The sequence below is a fragment of the Neovison vison genome, chromosome 12 (assembly GCF_020171115.1).
Source record: "Neovison vison isolate M4711 chromosome 12, ASM_NN_V1, whole genome shotgun sequence".
Classification (NCBI taxonomy): Eukaryota; Metazoa; Chordata; class Mammalia; order Carnivora; family Mustelidae; genus Neogale; species Neogale vison.
The window spans coordinates 72732872-72756509 of NC_058102.1; the positions used below are offsets into that span (position 1 = coordinate 72732872).

The 23638-nt window shown below is 38.5% G+C and overlaps 1 protein-coding gene across 1 annotated transcript; it reads left to right on the forward strand.

Annotated features, from left to right (window-relative positions):
• Positions 1 to 1503: 1503 nt before the first annotated feature.
• Positions 1504 to 8536, forward strand: KCNJ8 (potassium inwardly rectifying channel subfamily J member 8). The gene is made up of 3 exons (XM_044226845.1): positions 1504 to 1579; positions 2422 to 2863; positions 6867 to 8536. Exons 2-3 carry the CDS (start codon positions 2490 to 2492, stop codon positions 7765 to 7767), a joined length of 1275 nt encoding a protein of 424 aa, XP_044082780.1. The 5' UTR covers positions 1504 to 1579; positions 2422 to 2489; the 3' UTR covers positions 7768 to 8536.
• The last annotated feature ends 15102 nt before the right edge of the window (positions 8537 to 23638 follow it).

The following is a 23638-nucleotide window of genomic DNA, read 5'->3' on the forward strand; positions in this document are numbered from 1 at the left end:
AAAAAACACCCTTCACAAAAGAGTGAAAAGGTGTTCGATGAATCTTCCCCAAGCTAAAAGAATACGGAATAAATTGTACACTAACCTCAATTGTAAAACAGAACAATGAGGGGATTAACTATACAAATTGATCCCCACACACTTAGAGTAAATCTACTACATAAATTACTGTAAAAATTAATGTCAGTAGAGATGAGAGCTGCCACTAACAGAGAGCAACCTCGGCTAAAAGGGGTTAAGCAGAACTATCCACAAAGGGAAAAAATTCTTCATTGCCTTTATTAAAGACTAATTTTAGGTCTTTTGGTAATTAAATGAACACACTGTTTATGCTCCATACGCTATCTGCCCTGAGTCTTGGAAAATACGTGAAATTTCCAAGAATTAAAGTTTCCATTAACACAAGTGCCAAATCAGAGGACTGACCTGTGGGAGAAAGCACATTTGTCTTTCCGGGAGCCTATTCAAAAAACTATAGAAAGATATTTACTATATAACCTTTCTTGTGCGCAATTGCTCTGTTTAATCATTCAGACCATCTAGACAAGATCAGGAAACTGCAACATTTCAGAAAGTAATCAAGTACAGAATGACCATTTGAGTTCTAAAGTGTTGACAGCGATCCCTTTTTGGGGCAAACTTTCTCATTGGAAGAAACCTCGGGTTTGTTTTTTGTTTTTTTTTTTTTTTTTCCTCTTTCTTCTTTTCGGAGGCGGGGGTTGGGGTGGTCGTTGCATGCCAGTGTGTGTGTGCGCGCGCGCTTCCTTGGTTAATTCCCTGAGAATTAGCTTTGACTGGTGAAGAAATACTTCACTTAGAGTGGGTTCCAAAACATCTTCCACCTGCATAAGATCCACTAGATGGAAATTTAATGTAAATTAGTGTGTGCACACAGCTTGAACACCTTGGAAAACTGTTTTCTGATCCCTATATCTGGTTTTATTCAATCTTAAGCAGCCCAGTGATCTACCCAGATTACAAAATAAAAAATAAATTCTCTTTACGTCAGTGAACTTGGACTCTAAGTTCTCTCTCCTGAGCAGGGAGCCTTTTAAAGACGCGCGAGCGCGCTGGCAGCTGGGGGTCGCAGCTCCTGGGAAAGAGCTAGTTCCACAGGTCCCGCCCTCCGCACGCTCTGCTTGCCCCTCCCTCTGGCCGGCTCCCCACCTCCACGGGATGCGCCTTCTCCCACTCCCCTCCCGCCGCCACCTCGCAGACTTCAGCTGCCTCAGAGGTCTCACACGCGTCAAAGCCGGAACTGGGAGGCTGATTTGTGGAGGTCCTCTCCCCTCTCCCCCCGGCCCCTCCTCCGTCCAGAGCGAGGGCCCCGGGAGCAGAGCCGAGTAGGGGGAGGGGAAGATCCACACCCATCCCCCGTCCTCTAGCCCTCCCGCGTTCAGATGCAATTGCACCTTTTATTATTTTAACTCTTCTCTCTAGGACGCGCGGCCCCCGGATCTGTCCCTCCGGCGTCCGCGGTCCCTGCGCCCGCGCGCCGGGATGGGAAAGCGAGGGACCTGCCCGAGGTCGGCCGGCGTGTGCGGGGAGGTGCAGCCGCCGCGCCCGCTGCTCAGAGTCTGTAAGTTTCAACGCTCCTCCCGGGGAGGGGAGGGGGAGGCTGTTCGCATCCCCTCAAATGCTTTAAAATGCCAAACACAGCAGAGGTTTACAGTGTTGAATGGACTTTCCGAGGCACGCTCTTAACCCCATCTGCAGCTCGCAGGCTGATGTCCGGACTTTTCCTGCAGCTTCTGTGTTTGATCCCTTCCACTGTAAAGTTTTCAGTTTATACTATTATGAATTCCACTGGGAATTCATAATTTTTTAAATGCAATTCATACTTCTTTAAAACTTAAGGTACTTCATCATTTTCAAGTTACGGAGCACATCGCTTCTTCTTATTATTTTGTCAAATTTCACTAAGCATGTTATTTATACTGCGCAAGAGGCAACGGCCTTTTCTTTGCGTACTTCTAAAAATAACGGAGGAAGAATTTACTCTCTTTACTTTTCATATTACTATATCTTCTAAATAATAATAATAAATGGCTCGTGATACCCAGCTGGCTTTAATTTTCATCATAGACGCCGCGTGTTTGTATTTTTGCATTCGTCTACAGATGCGGTTAATCTCAGAAGTAGTGTTGAGCCTGCTGTTTACAGGAAGGCTCCTGGTTTTGTTTAACTCAGGCTATGCCCGTATGTGTTCAAAACGATAAGGAAAATTGGAACAGTTCCGATTCAGACCAAATAACTTCTCCGCGATCCCGGAACTCAAGCACAAACTAGATTCGTGTTTAGAGTAGTAAAGGCATACCTTAGTTTGCATGTCACCTGGCACGTGTAGCCACATCCTTGAGTGCAAGAACTGAAGAGGTAAAGTGGGGGAGGGGAAAGTTTTAAATCGTTTCCCTTCTGCAGGAGGACTTTCCGAGGGAAGGAGAGGCAGGTTCAAGACAGGTGAATAGGCTGGCTATGGTGACGGGACGATGTTGGCCAGAAAGAGCATCATCCCCGAGGAGTATGTGCTGGCGCGCATCGCCGCGGAGAATCTACGCAAGCCGCGCGTGCGAGACCGCCTCCCCAAAGCCCGCTTCATCGCCAAGAGTGGGGCGTGCAACCTGGCGCACAAGAACATCCGTGAGCAAGGACGGTTCCTGCAGGACATCTTCACTACCTTGGTGGACCTGAAATGGCGCCACACGCTGGTCATCTTCACCATGTCGTTCCTCTGCAGCTGGCTGCTCTTCGCCATCATGTGGTGGCTGGTAGCCTTCGCCCATGGGGACATCTACGCTTACATGGAGAAAAGTGGAACGGAGAAAGGTGGTTTGGAGTCCACGGTGTGTGTAACTAATGTCAGGTAAGAATGCAGTGGGATGAAGCAGGGACTGAAAACAGGACAGAAAGAAATACTAAACTGCCCTTCCTCTCCTAGCACAGTCATTTTGTTGAAAGCGAAATAAAGCTCTTACTTTAGTACCTTCAGCCACGAAGAAGGAAAAAAAAATCCTAATCCAAAACAATAAGAATCTTTAAATGCAGCTTTATGGATGAGGAAGCTCTGAAAATGTGGAGTTTCAATTTCTCTGGTTAACTTTAAAAATACTGTATCGGTAATTTAAAGAATGGTTGTGATGCAAAGGATTCCACAGCGCGCTTTACTCAAAAAAAAAGAAAAAAAAAAAAAAAAAAAGCACCCATTCAGTTTTCAGTGCGGGGGGTGGGGGTGGGGGGGGAAAGCTGCTGTCCATAGTTCTGGTGTCCACAAGTCAATATATCTGATCGACAAAAATATTGTGCAAATTTTAGTAATATTTTTCCCTGACTTCTCTTACCCGTGACATTTTCAGAAATCGTGAGGAAAATGGGAAAAACTGGTGTAAGATTAAAAATCCATTAAAAAAATGAAATAAATAGATATAAGCCCTTCTTTACCAAGATTATCTTAAATATTTGGTTGCTTACATTGGATTAAAAATTTTAAAAAAGTTATGCTAAGATGTAGAACTAGAAAAACAATAGTTTTTAGTGGAAATTGGTCCAAGTTTTTCATGGAGATTATATAGAAGTGACTTAATGTTGTGGTTTTCTTTACAAGTTTTAATAGAATAGGAAAAAGTCCTCAGACTGCCTAACGTTTGCTTCTTTCTCTTATGTTGTGTTCCAAAAGTAAGTAGAATGAATTTGATTTCAGTCATTCTCACATTTTCACAGGGCCTAAGAACATTTAGTTGGGGTGATCTGTCTTTTAATTTATTTTGTTGGAAGACAGAAAGAGCTCATTTATATCAACTGCATAAATATTCACTCTGAAGCGAAACAATGGTAATAATACTGGAAACTTTGCCAGAATATTTTCCAAGTACTATTCCAGATTCACATAGTGTACAAAGCGAAGCAAGTTGAGCAAGCACTATTCTGCCAGGCAACTGTAAAGCATGAGACCTTTCCTGAACCCGAAATCTTCTGAAATTAGCATACCACTGCAAGAAGCAGAAACCCAGACTGTGAACTGGTCTGTCCTTAGTATCTGCAATGCCAACGTATCAAGGCGGTGTGCAGCATTTGTGTGCCGAGATCACACATCACAGATTTCAGCTTGGATTTTGAGGAAAGAAAAATACATTTAATTGATCCATTGCCTTTATCATCAAATAGATATTATTTTCTTGTCTTAACTTTTCACAAAATTTGTCTCCAAGAATATACAGATGAAAAATGTTGGTGTTCATCAGCATACCAGATACAATGGAAACGATTAAAATGCTGCGTTTAACAGACATTTGTAGGCTACATATCGTTATCTATAATATTCCTCTTTAAGAAATTTATGGGCACTAATATTGGTGAATCACTTTCATATCAAGATAAATGTTTAATAAACATATGGTAGACTGTCATAAAATGAGATAAAAGAAATAACAATGATAAGCCTCGAAAGTAAATGACAGATTTTAATTACAAGACAAATATGTTGGCTTTTCCTGTGAAAGAGGAGTCATAAAGCAGTTTATTAAAGATGTATCATCAAAAGTGGCATCCTTTCCATGATTTTTTTGGAAGAACTTATGGAGTGCACTGGTTGTTAAAAGCTGTTTTACTACTAGCTCTTCTTTTTTCACCAAGATGTGTATGGAGGCACATCCATCCCCCTGATGCATTCCTGCTGGTGGGAACATTCAGTTTACTGTGAGAAATGGTGTCGCAAATGTAAGGAGACAAAGTTGATCTTATTAGCCTGACAATTTTCACATTTTTAATTATACTTACCTAAAAAAAATTACTTGACATCTTTTAAGATTAATATCTTACTAATTTTGTTTTAATGTTATGATATTATTTGTGCTTTAAGCTCAGTGTGCAACTTAATCATAACAAACCATACATGATACAATTTTTTCACCAAAAATATAGAAATAAAAATCTCCAGTCTCTCCCAAAGGGAATTTAAAAGATGCCTAATAATGTTTCTTATTATTTGTATTTTCTTTCAGAAGTTCACTGTCCCACCATTTTATCGAAATTAGACACACCTTATTGTGACAGTTACTCACCGGGATGTCCAAATAACATTTCACCATTCATTTTAGGATGGCTCACTTTCCCTTTCATGTGGATGACTTTTCCAAAATGAGTCAGAAAATAAACCACTGTATCAATTCTTACTCAGCCTAACTCCCTCTGTAGCAGAACAAACGAGCAACAGAACACTTTCATCTTTTGAGGGCATGACAGGCGTCCATGAAAGACTAGGTCTTGCTACCGTAGAATGTTTAGAATTAAATTCACTTGTAAAAGAAACAGTATGTAAAATAAGGCACTTGAATAGTCGCTCAATCCATTAAAACGAAATGTCTGGGAATATTTATCTCCAAGCTGTTCCCTGAAGTATATAGACCTTATTAGAAATCAGCATTGTGTCTGAGCCCCTCCTCTGGGGTCCATCCTTGTTCTTCCCCAAGTTTTTGGATCATATAACACATCTGTGTAGCTAGTGCAAAAAGCAATCATTGTGGTTTTCCATGAACAGTCACTTACTTCTTACTTTAGCAACAAAAGGGGTTAAAAGGCAATTTTTACACTCCCCTTAAAAGTTAATCAAGAGAATCATTTATGCTTACCCCTCATGGTGTTGCACAAAAGTGCAGGTGTGTGTACTTGGCATTCAAATGTTTAAGCATTTTGCTCACTCATTGTGCATGGCATTAATGGATAAATAATATGGATAGCCTACGTATGGTTAATCATCTATAAAATTAGAGAAGTTTGAAATTGGCATCGGGGCAAACACAGGACTACCCTGTTTTTGTTAGGAAGTCACAGCCATATAGGATATGTAGTTAAGTGAATAAATTAATCTTAAGAATAACCAAATGTGGTGCATCTTAAGCATTTAGCTGAGAGCTTTTCAAAAGTCTTATCCAGGTCGACCTTGGACCTACCAAATCAGTGTTTACATTGAGCTATGTGGAAGAGATATACGACATGAAAAAGCTTCCTAGGAAAATACTGACATGTGTTCACTCTGTCTTTGCCTCTTTCAGAGCACCAAGCCTGAATTGAGAGCTTTCAAGTTCTCCTTAATTATGTGATCTTGACACAGTTACTTACTAATCTCTGCCTCAAATTTTTCCTTTAATAGCCTCAGTATTCTGTAAAATTAGAGAACAAAATGAGACAATCAATAAAAGTTTTCTTTCCAAACGGCAAAACATTAAAATATTTTTTTTTTACTAAAAATACTAGTACTTTTGAATGATGTGTTTTGTACCACCTTTAGCCCTGTGCTTTCTCTGCGTAAGGTACATGGTAAGTGTTAGCCAGTGAATATGATTTTAAGGGTTATAAATAATAAAAAGTACACTTATTACTCAGGACCTTCCCATATGACTCCAGTCACTTAAACTCAAATATGCAATAAATAACAAACATCTATCTGATAAGAAGTTTCTCCAAGTAAACTATGCCACTGTGAAAGTATTTCACAAAGTAAAATACGTCCTTAAATACAAGTATATATTTATTATTTTAACTTATTATTATAATGCTTTCATATACATAGGCCCATCATTACATGATGTAGAAAACAACAGACTGAATTCCAGAAGTCTGGAAGTAGCTGCATTCCAATGAGAGAGAGGAAGAGAGAGAAAGTCCTTGGAAGTAGATGCATTCCAATGAGAGAGAGGAAGAGAGAGGAAGTGCTTGTGTTCAGAATCAAACTTTGACAAGTTAAGTTCCAAGTCTTTCCAAAAGTGTTTAATAGCCTTTGGAGGAAGAACATGGAAAATTCAGCTTGGCATGTTATTTCATTATGCAAAATATGATCTGATGGCACCGTTTTCTGATATCATTCCTTACAGATCTTTCACTTCTGCTTTTCTCTTCTCCATTGAAGTTCAAGTGACCATCGGATTTGGAGGGAGAATGATGACGGAGGAATGTCCTCTGGCCATCACAGTCTTGATTCTCCAGAACATCGTGGGTTTGATAATCAATGCAGTCATGTTGGGCTGCATTTTCATGAAAACAGCTCAGGCCCACAGAAGGGCAGAAACTTTGATTTTCAGCCGCCACGCTGTGATTGCTGTCCGAAATGGCAAGTTGTGCTTCATGTTCCGCGTGGGTGACCTAAGGAAGAGCATGATCATTAGTGCCTCAGTGCGCATCCAGGTGGTCAAGAAGACAACCACACCCGAAGGGGAGGTGGTGCCTATTCACCAGCTGGACATTCCCGTTGATAACCCAATTGAGAGTAATAACATTTTTCTGGTGGCCCCTTTGATCATCTGTCATGTGATTGACAAGCGCAGCCCCTTGTATGATATTTCAGCAACTGACCTCGCCAACCAAGACCTAGAGGTCATAGTGATTCTGGAAGGAGTGGTTGAAACTACCGGCATTACCACACAAGCAAGAACCTCCTATATTGCGGAGGAGATCCAGTGGGGCCATCGCTTTGTGTCTATTGTAACTGAGGAGGAAGGAGTGTATTCTGTGGATTACTCCAAATTTGGCAACACTGTTAAAGTAGCTGCTCCCAGGTGCAGTGCCCGAGAGCTGGATGAGAAGCCTTCCATCCTGATTCAGACCCTCCAGAAGAGTGAACTATCCCATCAAAATTCTCTGAGGAAGCGTAATTCCATGAGGAGAAACAATTCCATGAGGAGGAATAACTCCATCCGAAGAAACAACTCATCGCTCATGGTGCCCAAGGTGCAATTCATGACTCCAGAAGGAAATCAGAACACATCAGAATCATGACAGCAAGCCAACCTCAAGAAAATCTGTTATCACATGGTGGTGGTTTGGGCAAAGCACAGTCGGACTGCACCAGAGCTGGAAACCAGCAATTTGTTCTATATCTTATGCACCAAATGATACTCATATTCAACAACTGCGCTTTCTGTGTCACTAACCAGTAACACAAGGCGGAGGATTCATGGCTGACACTCGTCTCACACATACGGCATCTGCAGGGACATGCTTCTGTTATGTAGAGGAAATAGTATGCTCTCCTTTCTGTCAATTCGAAACCTGAGAATTCCATTAGTAGTGATAGGCCTTGAGTACCAAAGTTGGCCAAGGAATGATTCTGTTTGAAATGCATTGTACTTGAAACCACAGATCTCTGTTTCCACTGGTCACTCTGAATGCAAGTAGGATGGGGAGGGGAACCCCAAAAGGGTGCTGTTAACACCTCTTGTATATCAACCAATATGTTGCCTTCTCCTTTTTCCAGATTCTGTGCCTGGTAAGAAGCCTGAGGCAAAAACTGCTTCTCTCTACGTGCTTCTAAACAGATTGCAGTCACTTACTTCTTCACAGTGACCTTTGCAGGTTTCCTCGTCCTCCTTGAGGCCGCCTGTTGGTGGAACTGGGCAAAGAGCTTTGGAGAAAAGCTAAGAACATTCCTGTCTCACTTAGGACTGGATCCCCAAAAGTGACAGTTATTTCTTTCGGCTTCTCACTTCTTAAAAGTCCCCACAGGGAAATACTGTATTGAATATTTTATTAAAATATTTTCTTTGTATTCATAGTAGTTTTGTGATTTCTCTTTCACAAAATTATCAGTAGTCAAAGCTCAAGGGAAAAAAAAAAACCAACATTTTTAGAGGCACGTGAAAGAGATATCATACAGTAATAACACCTCTCAGACCTTCCTGTCTTTGAAATTAGTTATTCCAAGGGAACTACATTTTTTTTGGTCTTATTTTGATTTTACTCACTTCCAAGATTTGAAATGTTTTCTTAGCTCTTCTACCTGAACCTGATGTATCGTGGAAATCTTATATTTTTTTCTTTGAATCTTCAACCTCCCTTCTTAAAATTCTGCTCTCTTCCTAAATTCAGGCCTAGCATATGTTGGCTTAGGGTTATCTCACTTGCTAAAGTGAGATTTTCTGTCAGAACTTGATTTAATCATCCTTAGCTCTTGTTTCTTCAGGGAAGGGGCGAGGGCACCCAGGGAAGCACTAAGTTGAGAGACTGGGGGTTTCTGCTTCTGTCTCACATAGCTGAACAGCAGAAAGCTGAATCCTTCTATAGCCTTTTAAACCAATCTTGGGGTTTGTATTCATTTTACTTCATTTATGAGCATTTGACATAGGCAGGTAATCATTAATATATTCAAATCCCATCTTAAACAAATGACTCATGATTCTAACCAGATGAATGGAAATTGTTTCTCAGGTTACTGAGTTAATAATTTCTGAACAATTGTAGCCACTCTTTGAATCAGACTCATGGAACAAGCAGGTACTTGAAGCTCCCCCTGGATACCCAATATGCATTTAAAACGTGCCTAAAACCAAATGCTCCATTTCCACTAACAAAACTGACCCTTTACCCCCAGCCTTTCTTCCAACCAGACCCAAACCTGGGAATTGTACTTGACACCTCTCTTTTATACTTCACATACCAACCATTAGCACGGTCTATTAGGTCCGGCATCAAAATATATCCAGAATATGACCAATTCTCTCTGCCTCTACCACTTCCTCCAGAGTCCAAGCTGGGTACTCATTACGCAGTATATATGGATGCAACTATCCCAATTGTCGGAATAGTAAAATATTTTTTAATAAGATGCCAAAGGAAAAAAAATCTGTCTCAATAAGACTTTGCCCAACAGAGGCTTCAGAGATGGAGAGCAGACTTCCTAGCAGTCCTGGCACTGATGCAGGTCCCCCACTCCCACTCCAGCGCAGCTGAGCAGAGCAACAAGGCAGCTTCCACAGCAACAGTAAGAATATGTAGAAATCCCACACCCAAGTCCGTGTTAGTGGAGGAGACACAGGCTGCAGGGCGGGGAATATCGGGGCATAGTCAGTGGGACTGAAATACAGGATTTCTGAGTCCTAGTGGTACAGAATGCCCTAGCACCTGGGGGCGAATCTATCTCGGAAGCACGAGCAATTCCCCCATCCCCTTCCACCAGCTACCAAATGCCAGGGGCCAGAAACCTAATGACCCTCAATTCAATGGGGAAGCTGATCCAAGAGTTTGATGGGGATGCCTATGTCAAGTCATGGTTCGGGCAGGGACATCATTTAGCTGGTGACAGCCACATTAAAGAGAGGATCACATCCCTAATTCCTAAAAATACACAGACATTTTAGAGTATTACAATGATTTGAGAACCTGGCTTTGCTAAAATATATTTAACTGGCTAAAACGTTTCAGGAACTATTGAGTTTAGTTTTAAAAAACAAGAAGGCTCTGTGCGTGTGTGTGTGTGTGTGTGTGTGTGTGTGTAATTTTGGCTCATGTATTGCATTTAAGTATTATTCTATAGTAAATATTTACAGCCTCTGCTTCTACCCTAGTCTAATTCCATAGTAACAATATTCTTTTTTTTTTTTTTTTTAAGATTCTGTTTCTTTATTTGAGAGCGAGAACACAAGCCAGGGAAGCAGCAGGCAGAGAGAGGGAGAAGCAGGCTCCCCACTGATCAGGGAACTAGATGCAGGGCTCCCTCCCAGGACCTCAGGATCATGATCTGAGCTGAAGGCAGATGCTCAGCTGACTGAGCCACCCAGGGGCCCTGATAATATTCTTTTAAATACTACTACACCACACCTCTGCTTAACACCCTCCTATGGCTTTCTGTTTTTCTAAAAATGAGAACTGAAATCTTTTCCAAGGCCCATGAGCCACTACATGTCATTACTACCGCTCCTGCCTCCCACCATTTCCACTCTATACCATAGGGGCCTTGCTGCTCCTTGAAGAGGAACCATACATACCTTCATATCACGGCTTTGCTTCTACCTGGACCATTTTCCCCATAAAGCCTCCTGGGCCTCCCCTATCATTATTGAGTGACTAGAGTGCCATCTCATGAGACAATATAGTATTATGATTAAGGAAAAGACTCTGCAGCCGGACTATCTAGGTTTAAACTCCAACACCTAGTGTCTGTGAGGTCTTGACAAGTTAATTAATTTCTTTTGCTTCATTTTCCCCATGCATAAAAGCAGAATGATTATAGTACTTACCTCGTAAGTTGTTACAAGGAGTAAGTGAGTTAACACCTATAAAGGGCTTAAAAGGCTTTAATTCATTTGCCCAGAACAAAAGCTTGAAATGGAGGACTGCCTTGAAGTTAATTGCATTCTTAATAAGTGACTAATTCAGTGCATTACATTTGTTCTCTAGGATAGAGACGAAAGATCTTTGCGATGTAAATCTGATCTCTCACATCTGCAGCAGAGACCTTACATCTATCTGCCAACTCCCAGCAACTTCTCCTGATTCTTTGATACCTGCCACTTGCTTGTTATCAAATAGTGTAATGTGTAAAATACTATAATGTGTAAAAGGGAAACATTTTACATACAGAAGATATTTCTGGTTTTACAAGTCTATCATTTATATATTCATCCAGTAACACATAGTGAATGTCTGATAATTACCACCTGGCAAAAATAGCTAGGTGTGTTTCTTTCATTTTTCTTTTCTTTTCTTTTTTCTTTAAGAAGGACCAGATTTATAGGTAGGGTAGGTGCTGATTGTGCTCTTAAGAAATCTGAGATGGAAAGTATGAGAAGAGAAACACTGGCTTATGTACCAGAATTACAGAAAAGAAACTTCCATCTCAAAATCAAAATCAAGTCCTACTCCTAGTTACTGAGCAGGCAAGGGAAGACCATGGAAGATCCAGATCTGTTACCCAGATAGCTTTGCTGAGAGTGAGATGAGAAAATAGAACACTGTTCATACTTAGAAGTGACTTTTTCCTGCATTACCTTAGCCCCAAATCACATTTTTCTTCTATAATTCCTCATCATTTGTCACTTGGCTCAAGATGTTCTGAGTAAAAATCCTGTTTCCCAGACCACAGACATTTCTAAATCCCCTGGCCAAGTGTTTTGGCACACAAGTGTCTCAGAACCAGCAGTGACTTAAAGAAATGACCTCAGTTCCCAAAGTCTAACTCCCAGAGAAGTTAGCCACGTAGTCAGCATGGGGGAATGTTCCTTCCCCCCCATTGATAGGAATCATTTTTGTTGTTGTTGTTTAATAACTTGGCATGTAAGGAGCAAGAAGTATTCTCTTTGAAAATAAATTAACTATAGATGAAGAAGAAAGGATGAAAAGATATCTATATCTCTTAGGGTTCCCACTCCCAACTTTTGTCATTTTCAGCATGTCGAAGGTAGAGGCAGAACTGAAATTAGTGTCTCTAAGGACCAGTGCATTAAAATAACCATAACAAATCCTACAGGCTGTTTAAGAGGAAACCCAAGGGCCATGCTCTTCCCATGATCTTTATGCACAATTCTCATCAATGGTGATGGGAATTTCCCCACAGACCTAGGAAGGAAGTGACTCTAATTACACCCCTTGATAACTTGCTGCACAGATTCAAGTTTAAGTTCATGAAAATCTTAATCAGCCTTTAGCTTCAGATCAAAATATTGCATTAAAGCCCAGTTTCATGCCAGATCATTCACATCGTCATTAGTACTCTTTTGATTGTTGTCCTAGTTCTCATGAAGATTTTCTTGGCAGTACTGCATGACACCCTTCCCCCGACTCTCATACTCTCTGGGGTAGTGTCAGTGAAACTGTTACTTTGCACAGTGTTTATTTTAATCACTTAAGAAAACAAAAACATTAAGGGTGGGTCTCTACTTACTATTGGATTACTTGGGTTTGTATTGAATAAATACTGAAAAAGTGGAGGATAAAATAGTTATCTGTAAAAGTGAAGTTAAAATTATAGACTTTTTGGTGAAAAAAGACTTCAATCATTTGTCATTGACTATTGAAAAAAAAAAGCTCACATTCTTTAAGCATGATAGTCAAGGCTCTTGTGGTCTGATTCTAACATGTTTCTAGCCTCATCTTCCGGCTTCCCTCCTCAATCCTGCCTCCCTCCTCAACACCTTTGCTTCAAGTTCATTGAATGATTCATTCAGTCTCTCACACAAGTCTGCAAGTCTCTGAGGTTGAAATTTGTGTTTTCTCTATCTAACAAAACGATAGCTTTTACAAAGCCTTTTCAAATCTTCCACCTAACTTACTTCTTCCTTTCCATCCTGTATGTCTCTGTGTACTCATTATTTCATAATAACTGGTATTATATAATGTTTTGATATCATATTCCCCTCTCCTCCTTAGAATAAAAGTCTGTCTGTTCCCAAACTGCTTGCCTAAAATAAATAGTAACAGCAGCTTGATAACTACCTTCCCCCAAATCTAGTCTTTCTCTCTTTCACAGCAACGGAGTGGTTCAGCTAGTGATACTACCTTCCCTGGACTCTGTTGCAGTTAGTTGTGGCCATGGGCTTCATCTGGGGTCAACAGCCCATGGACAGAAATCCAACTGACCTCTTGCCATTCTTGATATTTTAAATCCTGAGCTTATATTTCTCCACCTTTTGTTTCCTTCCCATAGACCAGACACATATGTGGTAGAGATCAGTTTTTACCAGGCTAATGATGACAAAACCCAAGGAGCAAATAGATGGAAAAAACTTGTGACACAAAATGACTTTGTGGAATAGAGTCACACTAGCTGGGACTATCTGCCTTTAGACAGTTAGTTACATGAGAAAAAAGGAAATATATATTTTAGTTTAGTGGGGTTTTTTCCTCTTTAGCTTTTTAAAATTTGTTTGTTTGTATGTTTTATTTCCTCTACCAAGCTTAGCCTTTACCTTAAATAATGCAATGCTAAATTATATCAAATAGCCTTGCAACTCACAAAATGGCAGAAGATACCTGCCGTCCTCATATGCTACCAAAATCTCGTATCTATAATTTATATAGAACTCTTACAAATCAATAAGAAAAATACAAGCAGTAAAACAACATGAAAAAGGCTATCACAAAGGAGATAATACGAAATGCCAACATATATATCAAAAGATGCTCAATTTCACTAGTAACCAAAAAATGCAAATGATAATCACAATCCAATACCATTTTATACCATCAGAATTGTTAACCTGAAAAAGATAAAATCAAGTGTTGGAGACAAAAATGGTCATTATATAATGACAAAGGGGTCAAAGCATCAAGAAGATATAATAATTTTAAATATTTATGTGCCCAACATTGGTTATATAAGTTTATAATATAACATAAAAACAAAATTTATAAAACAATAACAACTAAAAGGAGAAATAAATAGTAATACAATAATAGTTGAAAACTCTTTTTAAAGATTTATTTTAGAGAGAGAGATTGATAGAGAGAGAGGTGGTAGGGGAGGGGCAGAGGGAAAAGACAAGAGAAAATCCCCAGCAGGCTCCATGCTCAGCACAGAGCCCTATGTGGTGCTTAATCCCATGACCCTGAGATCATGACTTGAGCTGAAATCAAGAGTCAGACACTTAACTGACTGAACCACCCAGGTACCCCAATAGTTGGAAAATTTAATACCACTCTTGACAATGGATAGACCATCCAGGAAAAGAACTAATAAGAAAAGAGCAGATTTGAACATCACAGACCCAAGACATATACAGAATATTCAATCCAACCACAGCAGAATACATATTCTTCTAAAGCGTACATTAAACATTTTCTAGGAGAGGCTATATAATTAGGCCACAAAACAAGTCTTAGCAAATTTAAGAAGACTGAAATCATACCAACTCTCTTTTCTGATCACAATGACATGAAAACAGAAATAACAAGAGGAGCACTGGAAAATTCACATGTACATGGAAATTAAACAACACTTTCCTAAACAACCAAAGTTTCTTGAGAGAAATGAAAATGGAAACACATACCAGAAATTATGGGATAGCAAAAGCAGTTGTAAGAGAGAAATTCATAGCAATAAACACTTACATTAGGAAGCAAGAAAGTCCCAAATTAAAAAAAAACTAACACTACCCTTTAAGGAACTAAAGAAAGAAGAACAAACTGAACCCAAAGTAAGAAAAAAAATAATAAAGATTAGAGGAGAAATAAATAAAAATAGAAAACAGAAAAGCAATAGAAAAGATTAACCAAACTAAGAATTGTTTCTTTGAAAAGATGAACAAAATTAAGAAGCACTTGGCTGGACTAACAAAGGAAAAAAAGAGAAAGGACCCAAATTAACGAAATTATAAATGAAAAAGAAGACATTACAACTGATACCACAGAAATTCAAAGGATCAGGAGAGGTCACTAAGAACAACTACATGCCAACACCTGGACAATCTGAAAGTAATGGAAAAAGTCTTAGAAATACACAACTTACCAAGACATAATCAGGAAGAAATTAAAAATCTGAATACAATTTACTAGTAAAAAGATCAAATCAGTAATAAAAAAATCTCTCAACAAAGAAAATCCCAGGACCAAATGGCTTCATTGGTGAATTTTAGCAAATACTAAGAAAAATTAACACCACTCTTTCTCAAAGTCTTCCAAAGAATCAAAGAGGAGGAAACACTCTTGAATTTATTTTTTCAAGGCCAGCATTATCCTGATACTAAAAGCAGAAAAGGACCCTACTAGATAAGAAAACTACAGGCCAATATCCCTGGTGAATGTAGATGCAAAAGTTATCAATAAAATACAAGCACACAGGGCACCTGGTGGCTCAGTCTGTTAAGCATTTGCCTTTGGCTCAGGTCATGATCCCAGGGTCATGGGGTTGAGCCCCATGTCCAGCTCCCCCCTCAGCAGGGAGTCTGCTTCCTCCTCTCTTTCTGACCCTCCCCCCTGCTTGTGCTCACGCTCTCTCTCTCTCAACTGAATAAATAAAAAATATTTTAAAAATACAAGCAAACTGAATTCAGCAACACATTATAAAGATCATTCACCATGATTGAGTAGGATTTCTCCCTGGGATGTAAAAATGGTTCAACATATACAAATCAATCAATATAATACATTAAACTAATTGAATGAAAGTAAAGAGTCATATGACCATCTCAATAAACAGAGGAGTATTTGAAAAAATTCAACATCCATTCATGATAAAAGCTCAAAAAATTAGGCATAGAAGGATCATATGTCAACACAACATATGTGACAAGCCCAAAGCTAACATCATACTCAATAGTGAAAGAATGAAAGCTTTTCTTTTAAGACCAGGGACAAGATGAGGCTGCCTGCTCTTGCAATTTCTACTCAATATAGTACTGGAAGTCCTAGCTAGGACAATCAGGGAAGAAAGAAAAATAAAATGTATCAGAATTGGAAAGGAAGAAGTAAAATTGTCACTAATAGGAGGGGAAGTGATTTTATATACAAAACATCTTAAAATCTTTTCATATACAAGGAAAATCTTTACATAGGAAAAATCATAAATCTCAACCAAAAAAAAAAAAAACAAACCACAACACACCTGTTAGATGTAGCCATGAATTCAATAAAGTTGCAGGATACAAAAGTAACATACAAATATTAGTGCCATTTCTACACACTAACAACATTTCTGAAAAAGAAATAAAGAACTTGAATCAATTTACATTAACATCAGAACAATAAAATACTTAGGAATAAACTTAGTGAAGGAAGTGAAAATTCTCTATGCTGAAAACTACAAGATATTGATGAAAAAATCAAAAAGACACAAATGACGGTAATCCTGTGTTAGTGGATTAGAAGGATTAAAACTGTTCAAATGTCAATACTACTGAAAGTCATATATGGATTCAATGCATTCCCTATCAAGATTCCAATGGCAGTTTTTACAGAAGTAGAAAAAATGTCGTAGAATTAATATGAAACCACAAACGATCCTGAATAGCCAAAGAAATCCTGAAAAAAAGAACAAAGCAGGAAGTATCATACTTCCTGATTTGTATAGTAAGCTATACTATAAAATTAGAGTCATCAAAACAATATTGTACTGGCCTAAAAAACAGAGAAATAGACTAATGAGACAGAATAAAAAACCCAGAAACAAACCCGATAATGAACAAATCAACTAATATTTGACAAGGACTCAAAAATATTCAATGGAGAAAAGACTGTCTCTTCAATAAATGATTCTGAGATGACTGGATAGTCACATGTGAAAGTAAGAAACTGGACCCATATTTTATATAACTCACAGAAATTAACACAAAATGGATTAAAGACTTGATTGTAAGGCCTGAAGCCATGAAACCCATAGAAGAAAACATAGGAACAAAGTTCCTTAACATGGGTTTTTGTAATGATTTTTTTGCATATGACACCTAAAGCATAAGCAACAAAATAAAAATAAACAAGTTGGATTACATCAAACTAAAAAGCTTTTGCGCAGCAAGAGAAAGTAGTAGTGAAGTGAAAAGACAACCTACAAAATGGGAAAAAAATATATGCAAATCATATATCTGATAAAGAGTTATACCCAAAATATATGAAGAACTCATAAAACTGAATAGAAAATAAACAAATAACCCAATTTTAAAAATGGACAAAAGACCTGAAGAGACATTTCTCCAAAGAAGATACACAAAAAAATCAATAGGTACATAAAAAGATGCTCAACATCACTAGTCATTAGAGAGGTGCAAATTAAAATCACTATGAGATATCACCTCACACCTGAGAATGGTCTTCATCAAAAAGACAAAAAAAGATAACAAGTGCTGAGATGTAGACAAAAGGAAGCCTTCGTGCACTGTTTGTAGGATTGTAAATTGGTACAGCCATATGGAAGACATTAGAAAGATCCTCAAAAAATTAAAAATAGAGCGACCATGTGATCCAGCAATTCCACTTCTGGAAATATATCCACAGATGATGAAAATACTAATTCAAAAAGATGTCTGCAACACCATGTTCATAGAGCATTATTTACAATAGCCAAGAATGGAGATAGCCTAAGTGTCTATTGATGGATGAGCGAATGAAGAATTTGTGTCATGGTATATGTATATTTCATAGAATAGTATTCAGCTATAAGAAACAAGGAAAAAGGGGCACCTGGGTGGCTCAGTGGGTTAAAGCCTCTGCCTTCAGCTCAGGTCATGATCCCAGGGTCCTGGGATCAAGGCCTGCATCGGGCTCTCTGCTCAGCGGGAAGCCTGCTTCCCTTTCTCTCTCTCTGCCTGCCTCTCTGCCTACTTGTGATCTCTGTCTGTCAAATAAATAAATAGAAATCTTTAAAAAAGAAAAAAAAAGAAACAAGGAAATGCTACCATTTGCAATAACATAGATGGACCCTGAAGGCATTATGCTAAGTGAGTAAGTCAGGCAGAGAAAGACTGAACTGTATGATCTATTTATATATGAATCTTAAAAAAAAAAAAAAAAAAAAAGCCAGACTTGTGGTTACCAGAGGCAGGGGTGAAAGGAGAGGTCCAAAGTACAAACTGCCAGTTATAAGAGAAATATTGGGGATGTCATGCATAACATAATGACTATAGTTAATACCATTGCATGAGAGTTATTAAAAGAGTAAATCCCAAGAGTTCTTATCACAGGGAGAAATTTTTCTTCTTTATTCTCTTTCCCTTTTTCTTTTCATTATACCTATATGAAAAGATGATGTTCAGCTAAACCTATTGTGGTAATCATTTCACAATATATGTGAATCAAACCATCATGCTCTATGCCTTAAATGTATACAGTAATCTATGTCAATTATTTCTCAATAGAACTGGAAGAAATATTTTTTAAATGAGTGATATGCAACATTCCAAAAAAATTTTCTAATATTATGGGGCTCAGGGCTATGAGAGTTTCCTAGACCTGCTGGGAGAGATGTGTATGTACCCTGCTCCACAGGGACAGAAGCTCCCGTGTGCAGGACCCTAAAGTTCCCCACCCTAAGTATCCCTTCATCTAGCTGCTCATCTGTACCCTTTATCATATCCTTTATTGTATAAAAACTAGTAAATACATATTAAAACAAAAAACAAATGTTGAAGAAGATGAAGAATTTTAATAAGCTACTAGTGGAAGAGTATTTTGTCATTACCACCTTAAAGGACTGTTTGATAGGTTCTTCTAAAACTGAGTATGATAGACTTTATGATTCAGCAGTTCCAGTTTGGGTATATACTCAAAAGGCTTGTGTAGCAATGTTTCTAGTACCATTATAGCCCCAAAGTGGAAACAACCCAAATGTTCATCTATAATAAGATATATAAATTATAGTATAGCCATATGATAAAATTCTATAGCACAATGAGAATAAATAATTTTCTATTCACACTGATAGATATCTCATAAACATGCTATTGAACAAATCACAAGAGTTAAAAACAGCCTCCAGGACTCTGTGGTGTTTACAAGTCAGGATAGCATTTACCTTGGGAGGGCAAAGGGTAATGCCTGGCTTCTGGGGTTCTGTTTTGTTTCTTGAGCTGTGTGCTAATTACTTCGGTGTATTTATCTTGGGAAATCATTCGCTGAGTTGTGCATCATCACATACACATTTTTATATCCATAGTTCCATTCAGTAAAATTTTAAAAAATTTAAGCACACAAAATATATTAAAGAGAAAGAGAATGAGTGGTTTAAAAAAAAATGAATCTCTTAAAATTAACCAACATGGATAGAATTCTACTTTTCTAGTTATGTGGTAAATGAATTTTTCTAGATTGATTGACTATCAAAAGATCCAATACAACTAATGTTACTCAAAAAGCACTTGGGACGCCTGGGTCCATTAGGCTGCTGGCTTCTGCTCAGGTCCCAGGATGGAGCCCGGCATCAGGCTCCTTGCTCAGTGCGGAGCCTGCTTCTCTCTCTGCCTCTGCCTGCCACTTCCCCTTCTTGTGCTCTCCCTCTCCCTCTCTCTCTGACAAAGAAATAAATAAAATAGAAATCTTTTAAAAAAATTTTTTTTTAAAAGCACTTATCTGGGGCACAATGCCCTTTACCCAGTTGAGGGTCCAACTCTTGATTTTGGCTCTGGTTGTGATCTCAGGGTCGTGGTGTCAAGCCCCACGTCTGGCTCTGCAGGAGGGGAGTCTTTCTGAGATTCTTTCCCTCTGCCCTTCCCCTTGCTTGCACTACCTCTCACTCTCTCTCAAATACATAAATAAATCTTAAAAACAAAATAAAACAAAACAAAACAAAAAACAGTGGGCCACCTAGGTGGCTCAGTCAGTTAAGCATCTGCCTTCATGTCAGGTCATGATCCCAGGGTCCTGGGATCGAGCCCTGCATCGAGCTCCCCTGCTCATCGGAAAGCCTGATTCTCCCTCTGCTTCTGCTTGCTGCTGCTCCTCCGGCTCGTGTTCCCTCTCTTTGTCAAATAAATAGAGTAAAACATTTTAAATTGTTTTAAATTTTTAAAAAAAACACTTATTTCCATTAGCATTACAATCTATTAGATTTATAGCTCATGCTGAATCCTGAATGCAATCATTCATTTAACTGTTATTTATCTATCAACTACTCTGTGCCAGACACTGCATTAAATTGGGGGAATACAAATGATAACCAAGTGATCGCAAGGTGCCTAAAGTCTAGCAGATTATGTTTAGTTATATTACTGCTGAATTATTGTATTCATAATACATACTATACATATATTACATATATAATACATAGAATATAAAGTATTGTTATTTATAACATATTTAACATATGGAATACATACGGCATAACACAAACTATAATGCATGTGTATTGTATATGTTATATAACATACATAGTATATCTATATACTATGTATAGTATATACATACATAGTATATACATATATGTGTAGTTGTATCAGATACAATGTATACTATGTATACAATGTATACTATGTATGTTATATAACATATACAATACACATGCATTATAGTTGTATAGTATCTATAGCATAGATACAACTATATATAATTACAATATAGCAATTATTTATTTTATATAACATATTTCATGTAAGGTTATGTTGAGAATTTAGAAAGAATTTGTGTTCAGCACAGTTCACACCCTCGGTAAATCTTAAGCACATCATTGTAATTACTATTATTACAATTACAGCAGGAAGAACACGGTAGCGCTCCATAGGTGTGTTAACCAAAGGATAGAAGAGAGAAATAATCTCTAGCAAAACAACAATAAGAAACCAGGAAAAGGGAAGAGCAGAGGATTTATTCTAGATCATCCCCAAGGCTCCTAAAATAACCACTGTGACTACCCAGAAGCCCATGAAGGGTGTGCCCCATTTTCCACCAAAGACATTAGAAACAGGTACTAGGCCATCAGCATCTAAAGTCCCTCTTCCTCCCCAAGTTGTGTGTCTAATTTCACAAACATACATGGCTTAGGCCTGAGTGTTTAAAGGCAGAGAAGGAAGTAAAGAGAGGCTATCAAAACTCTTTTCATATCAACCTCCTTCTTTATCGCAGAGGTAATAGGCACATACAGAGATTAAGGGGCTTAGGCTCAGAAGATCATTAAAAACTGAGTGAGTCAGGGTAGGATTTTAGCTCCAAGTGATAAGCTTGGCCTTTAGCTGGTTTGCTTGTCTTGGACATGAAAAAACAAGCAAAAAAAATTGAAATCAGAACTAATTTACTAGAGCCCCATAAATAAGAAATCTTTTTATCAGTGGGAAAGAAACCCTGAGGGCTCTCTGGAAAATGTAAAGGAGATGAAACAGAGTTGCCCGGAAATCCAATCAAGAGATGAGCCTTATGAGCTAGAGTCACCCAAGAGAGGGTAGAGAGTAGCTAGATGAGAAGTTCCGCCCTAAAGATCAGGAAATAGCTCAAGTTCAGAGCCAGTCATGGGTGGGAACAGAAGCAGGAGCAGACAGTGATCTACGGACGGGGCCGGGCTGGGCCAGATGTGGATGGGCGATAATTGGGACTGTAAGTTAGGGATCCCCAGTCAGGCATCTGCTACCTGAGGTTTCTAGTGAGGCCCCTGGGGCTTTGAGCTGAGGATAACTTGGGCCACCGCAAGGGATACAGAGAACAAGCAGTGGACCTTTTTGATTCAAGGATTAAGAGGCTTATTTGGTGCCCTTTAAAGTCCCCTAACATTTGATCACAGTTTATGTTTAAAGATTCTGTATGTTGATACACTTTTTGACACATCACCATGTTGGCATTCTCTAAAGGGCCGAAACCTGACGTAGACATTAAATCTTTATAAACAATCACCCAGAACATAATTCAACTTAACTGCATTTCCATTTTGGGTGGAACTACATTAGGCAGAAAGGATTTCTGGCGTATCTTTGTTCTTTGCTGTTGAATAGTATTACCCTGCATCTTGGAGACAGAGTGAGATGATTTCGAGACAAGAACTACGTTGTCCAGGGCACTGCAGTCGCCATGGAAATGTGCGTCACAGTTAGAAGCACTGTACAGAGAAACACATATAGAGAGCTTAATCTGGAATGCTAGAATGGCAAACATCATAAATATAACAAGGAACAAGTGTTCAGTTAACACACGGAATTTATCAAATTTAAATAAAATTTCTGGCATTTGAATAAAAGATCTGCTGTGTACTTATCCAAAATAAAATTATTCTGTCCCTGGTTTCCTTTTGCAAATCACCACTAAATTCGATTGTATTTCACTGGGGGAAAATGTGACTCTTTTCTCTTTTTAACCTTTTATTAGAGAAAATTTCAAACATACGCAGAAGTTGAGACATTAATATAACGAGTTCCCCCTATTCATCAGCCTCCTCAATAATGACCAACTCATGACTAATCTTTTTTCCTCTTTTATCTTCCTATGCTTCCTTGTCTCCTTCTCTCATTGTTTGAAGGACTGCTGGCATCATATATTTTTATCTATAAATATTTTACTACATATCTGAAAAGATATGGAAGCTTTACAATTATCACACCCAAAACAAAACCAACTATAATCTCTTCATGTCATCAGCGTGCTCCAAAATTAGTAACAGCACATCCAGTGTAATGCTTATCCGCAGTAGCAATTAGAAATAAAAACTGGCAGGGGCCCCTGGGTGGCTCAGTTAGTTAAGTTCTTGATTTTGGTGCAGGTCAGGATCTCAGAGTCCTGGGATGAGCCGGAGTCTGGCTCCCTGCTCAGAGGAGAGTCTGCTTCTGCTCCCCCTGCCCCTCCCCATGAACACCCGTGTTCCCTCTCTCTCTCTCAAATAAATAAATAAATCTTAAAAAATAAAAATAAAAACTGGCAGAAAAGTTTATATATATTTGAGAACACTACAAGGTAGCAACTAGGATATTAGAATATTAAACAGGGTACAGCAGGTCAGTTCAAGAGACTATAAGTGGTTAAGACTCATCAGTGAGACCTGTGTCCTTGGGGCAAATAAAACATTATATGTTAATAAAAATTATTTTTAAAAAAAAGTCTTAACTCTGAGCTTTCTGTTAATTAAACCAATAATTTTACTTAAAAAAACAAAACAAAGCAAAATAAAACAAAAGACTCATCCATGAATCCACTTAAAGTGAAGATTACAAAAAATAAACAAATACATAAAACAGAGAGTAGAAAATGGCAGAAGTAAAATGAGTTTTATCAATATAAGAGAGATGCCTTTGGAAAGAGACATTAAGGGGATTCTAACAAGTTATACTTGAAAATAGTTTGGCATTTGTTAATTTTTGATAGACCCTATCTACCCTTTATACTATTTAAATTCAAGTCAGGGGTGCCTGGGTGGCAAAATCAGTTAGGCATCTGACTCTTGATTTCCACTCAAGTCACGATCTCAGGGTCTTGAGCTCAAACCCCGTGTTCAGGTTGGCACTCAGAGGGACATCTGTCTGAGATTTTCTTCTTTCCC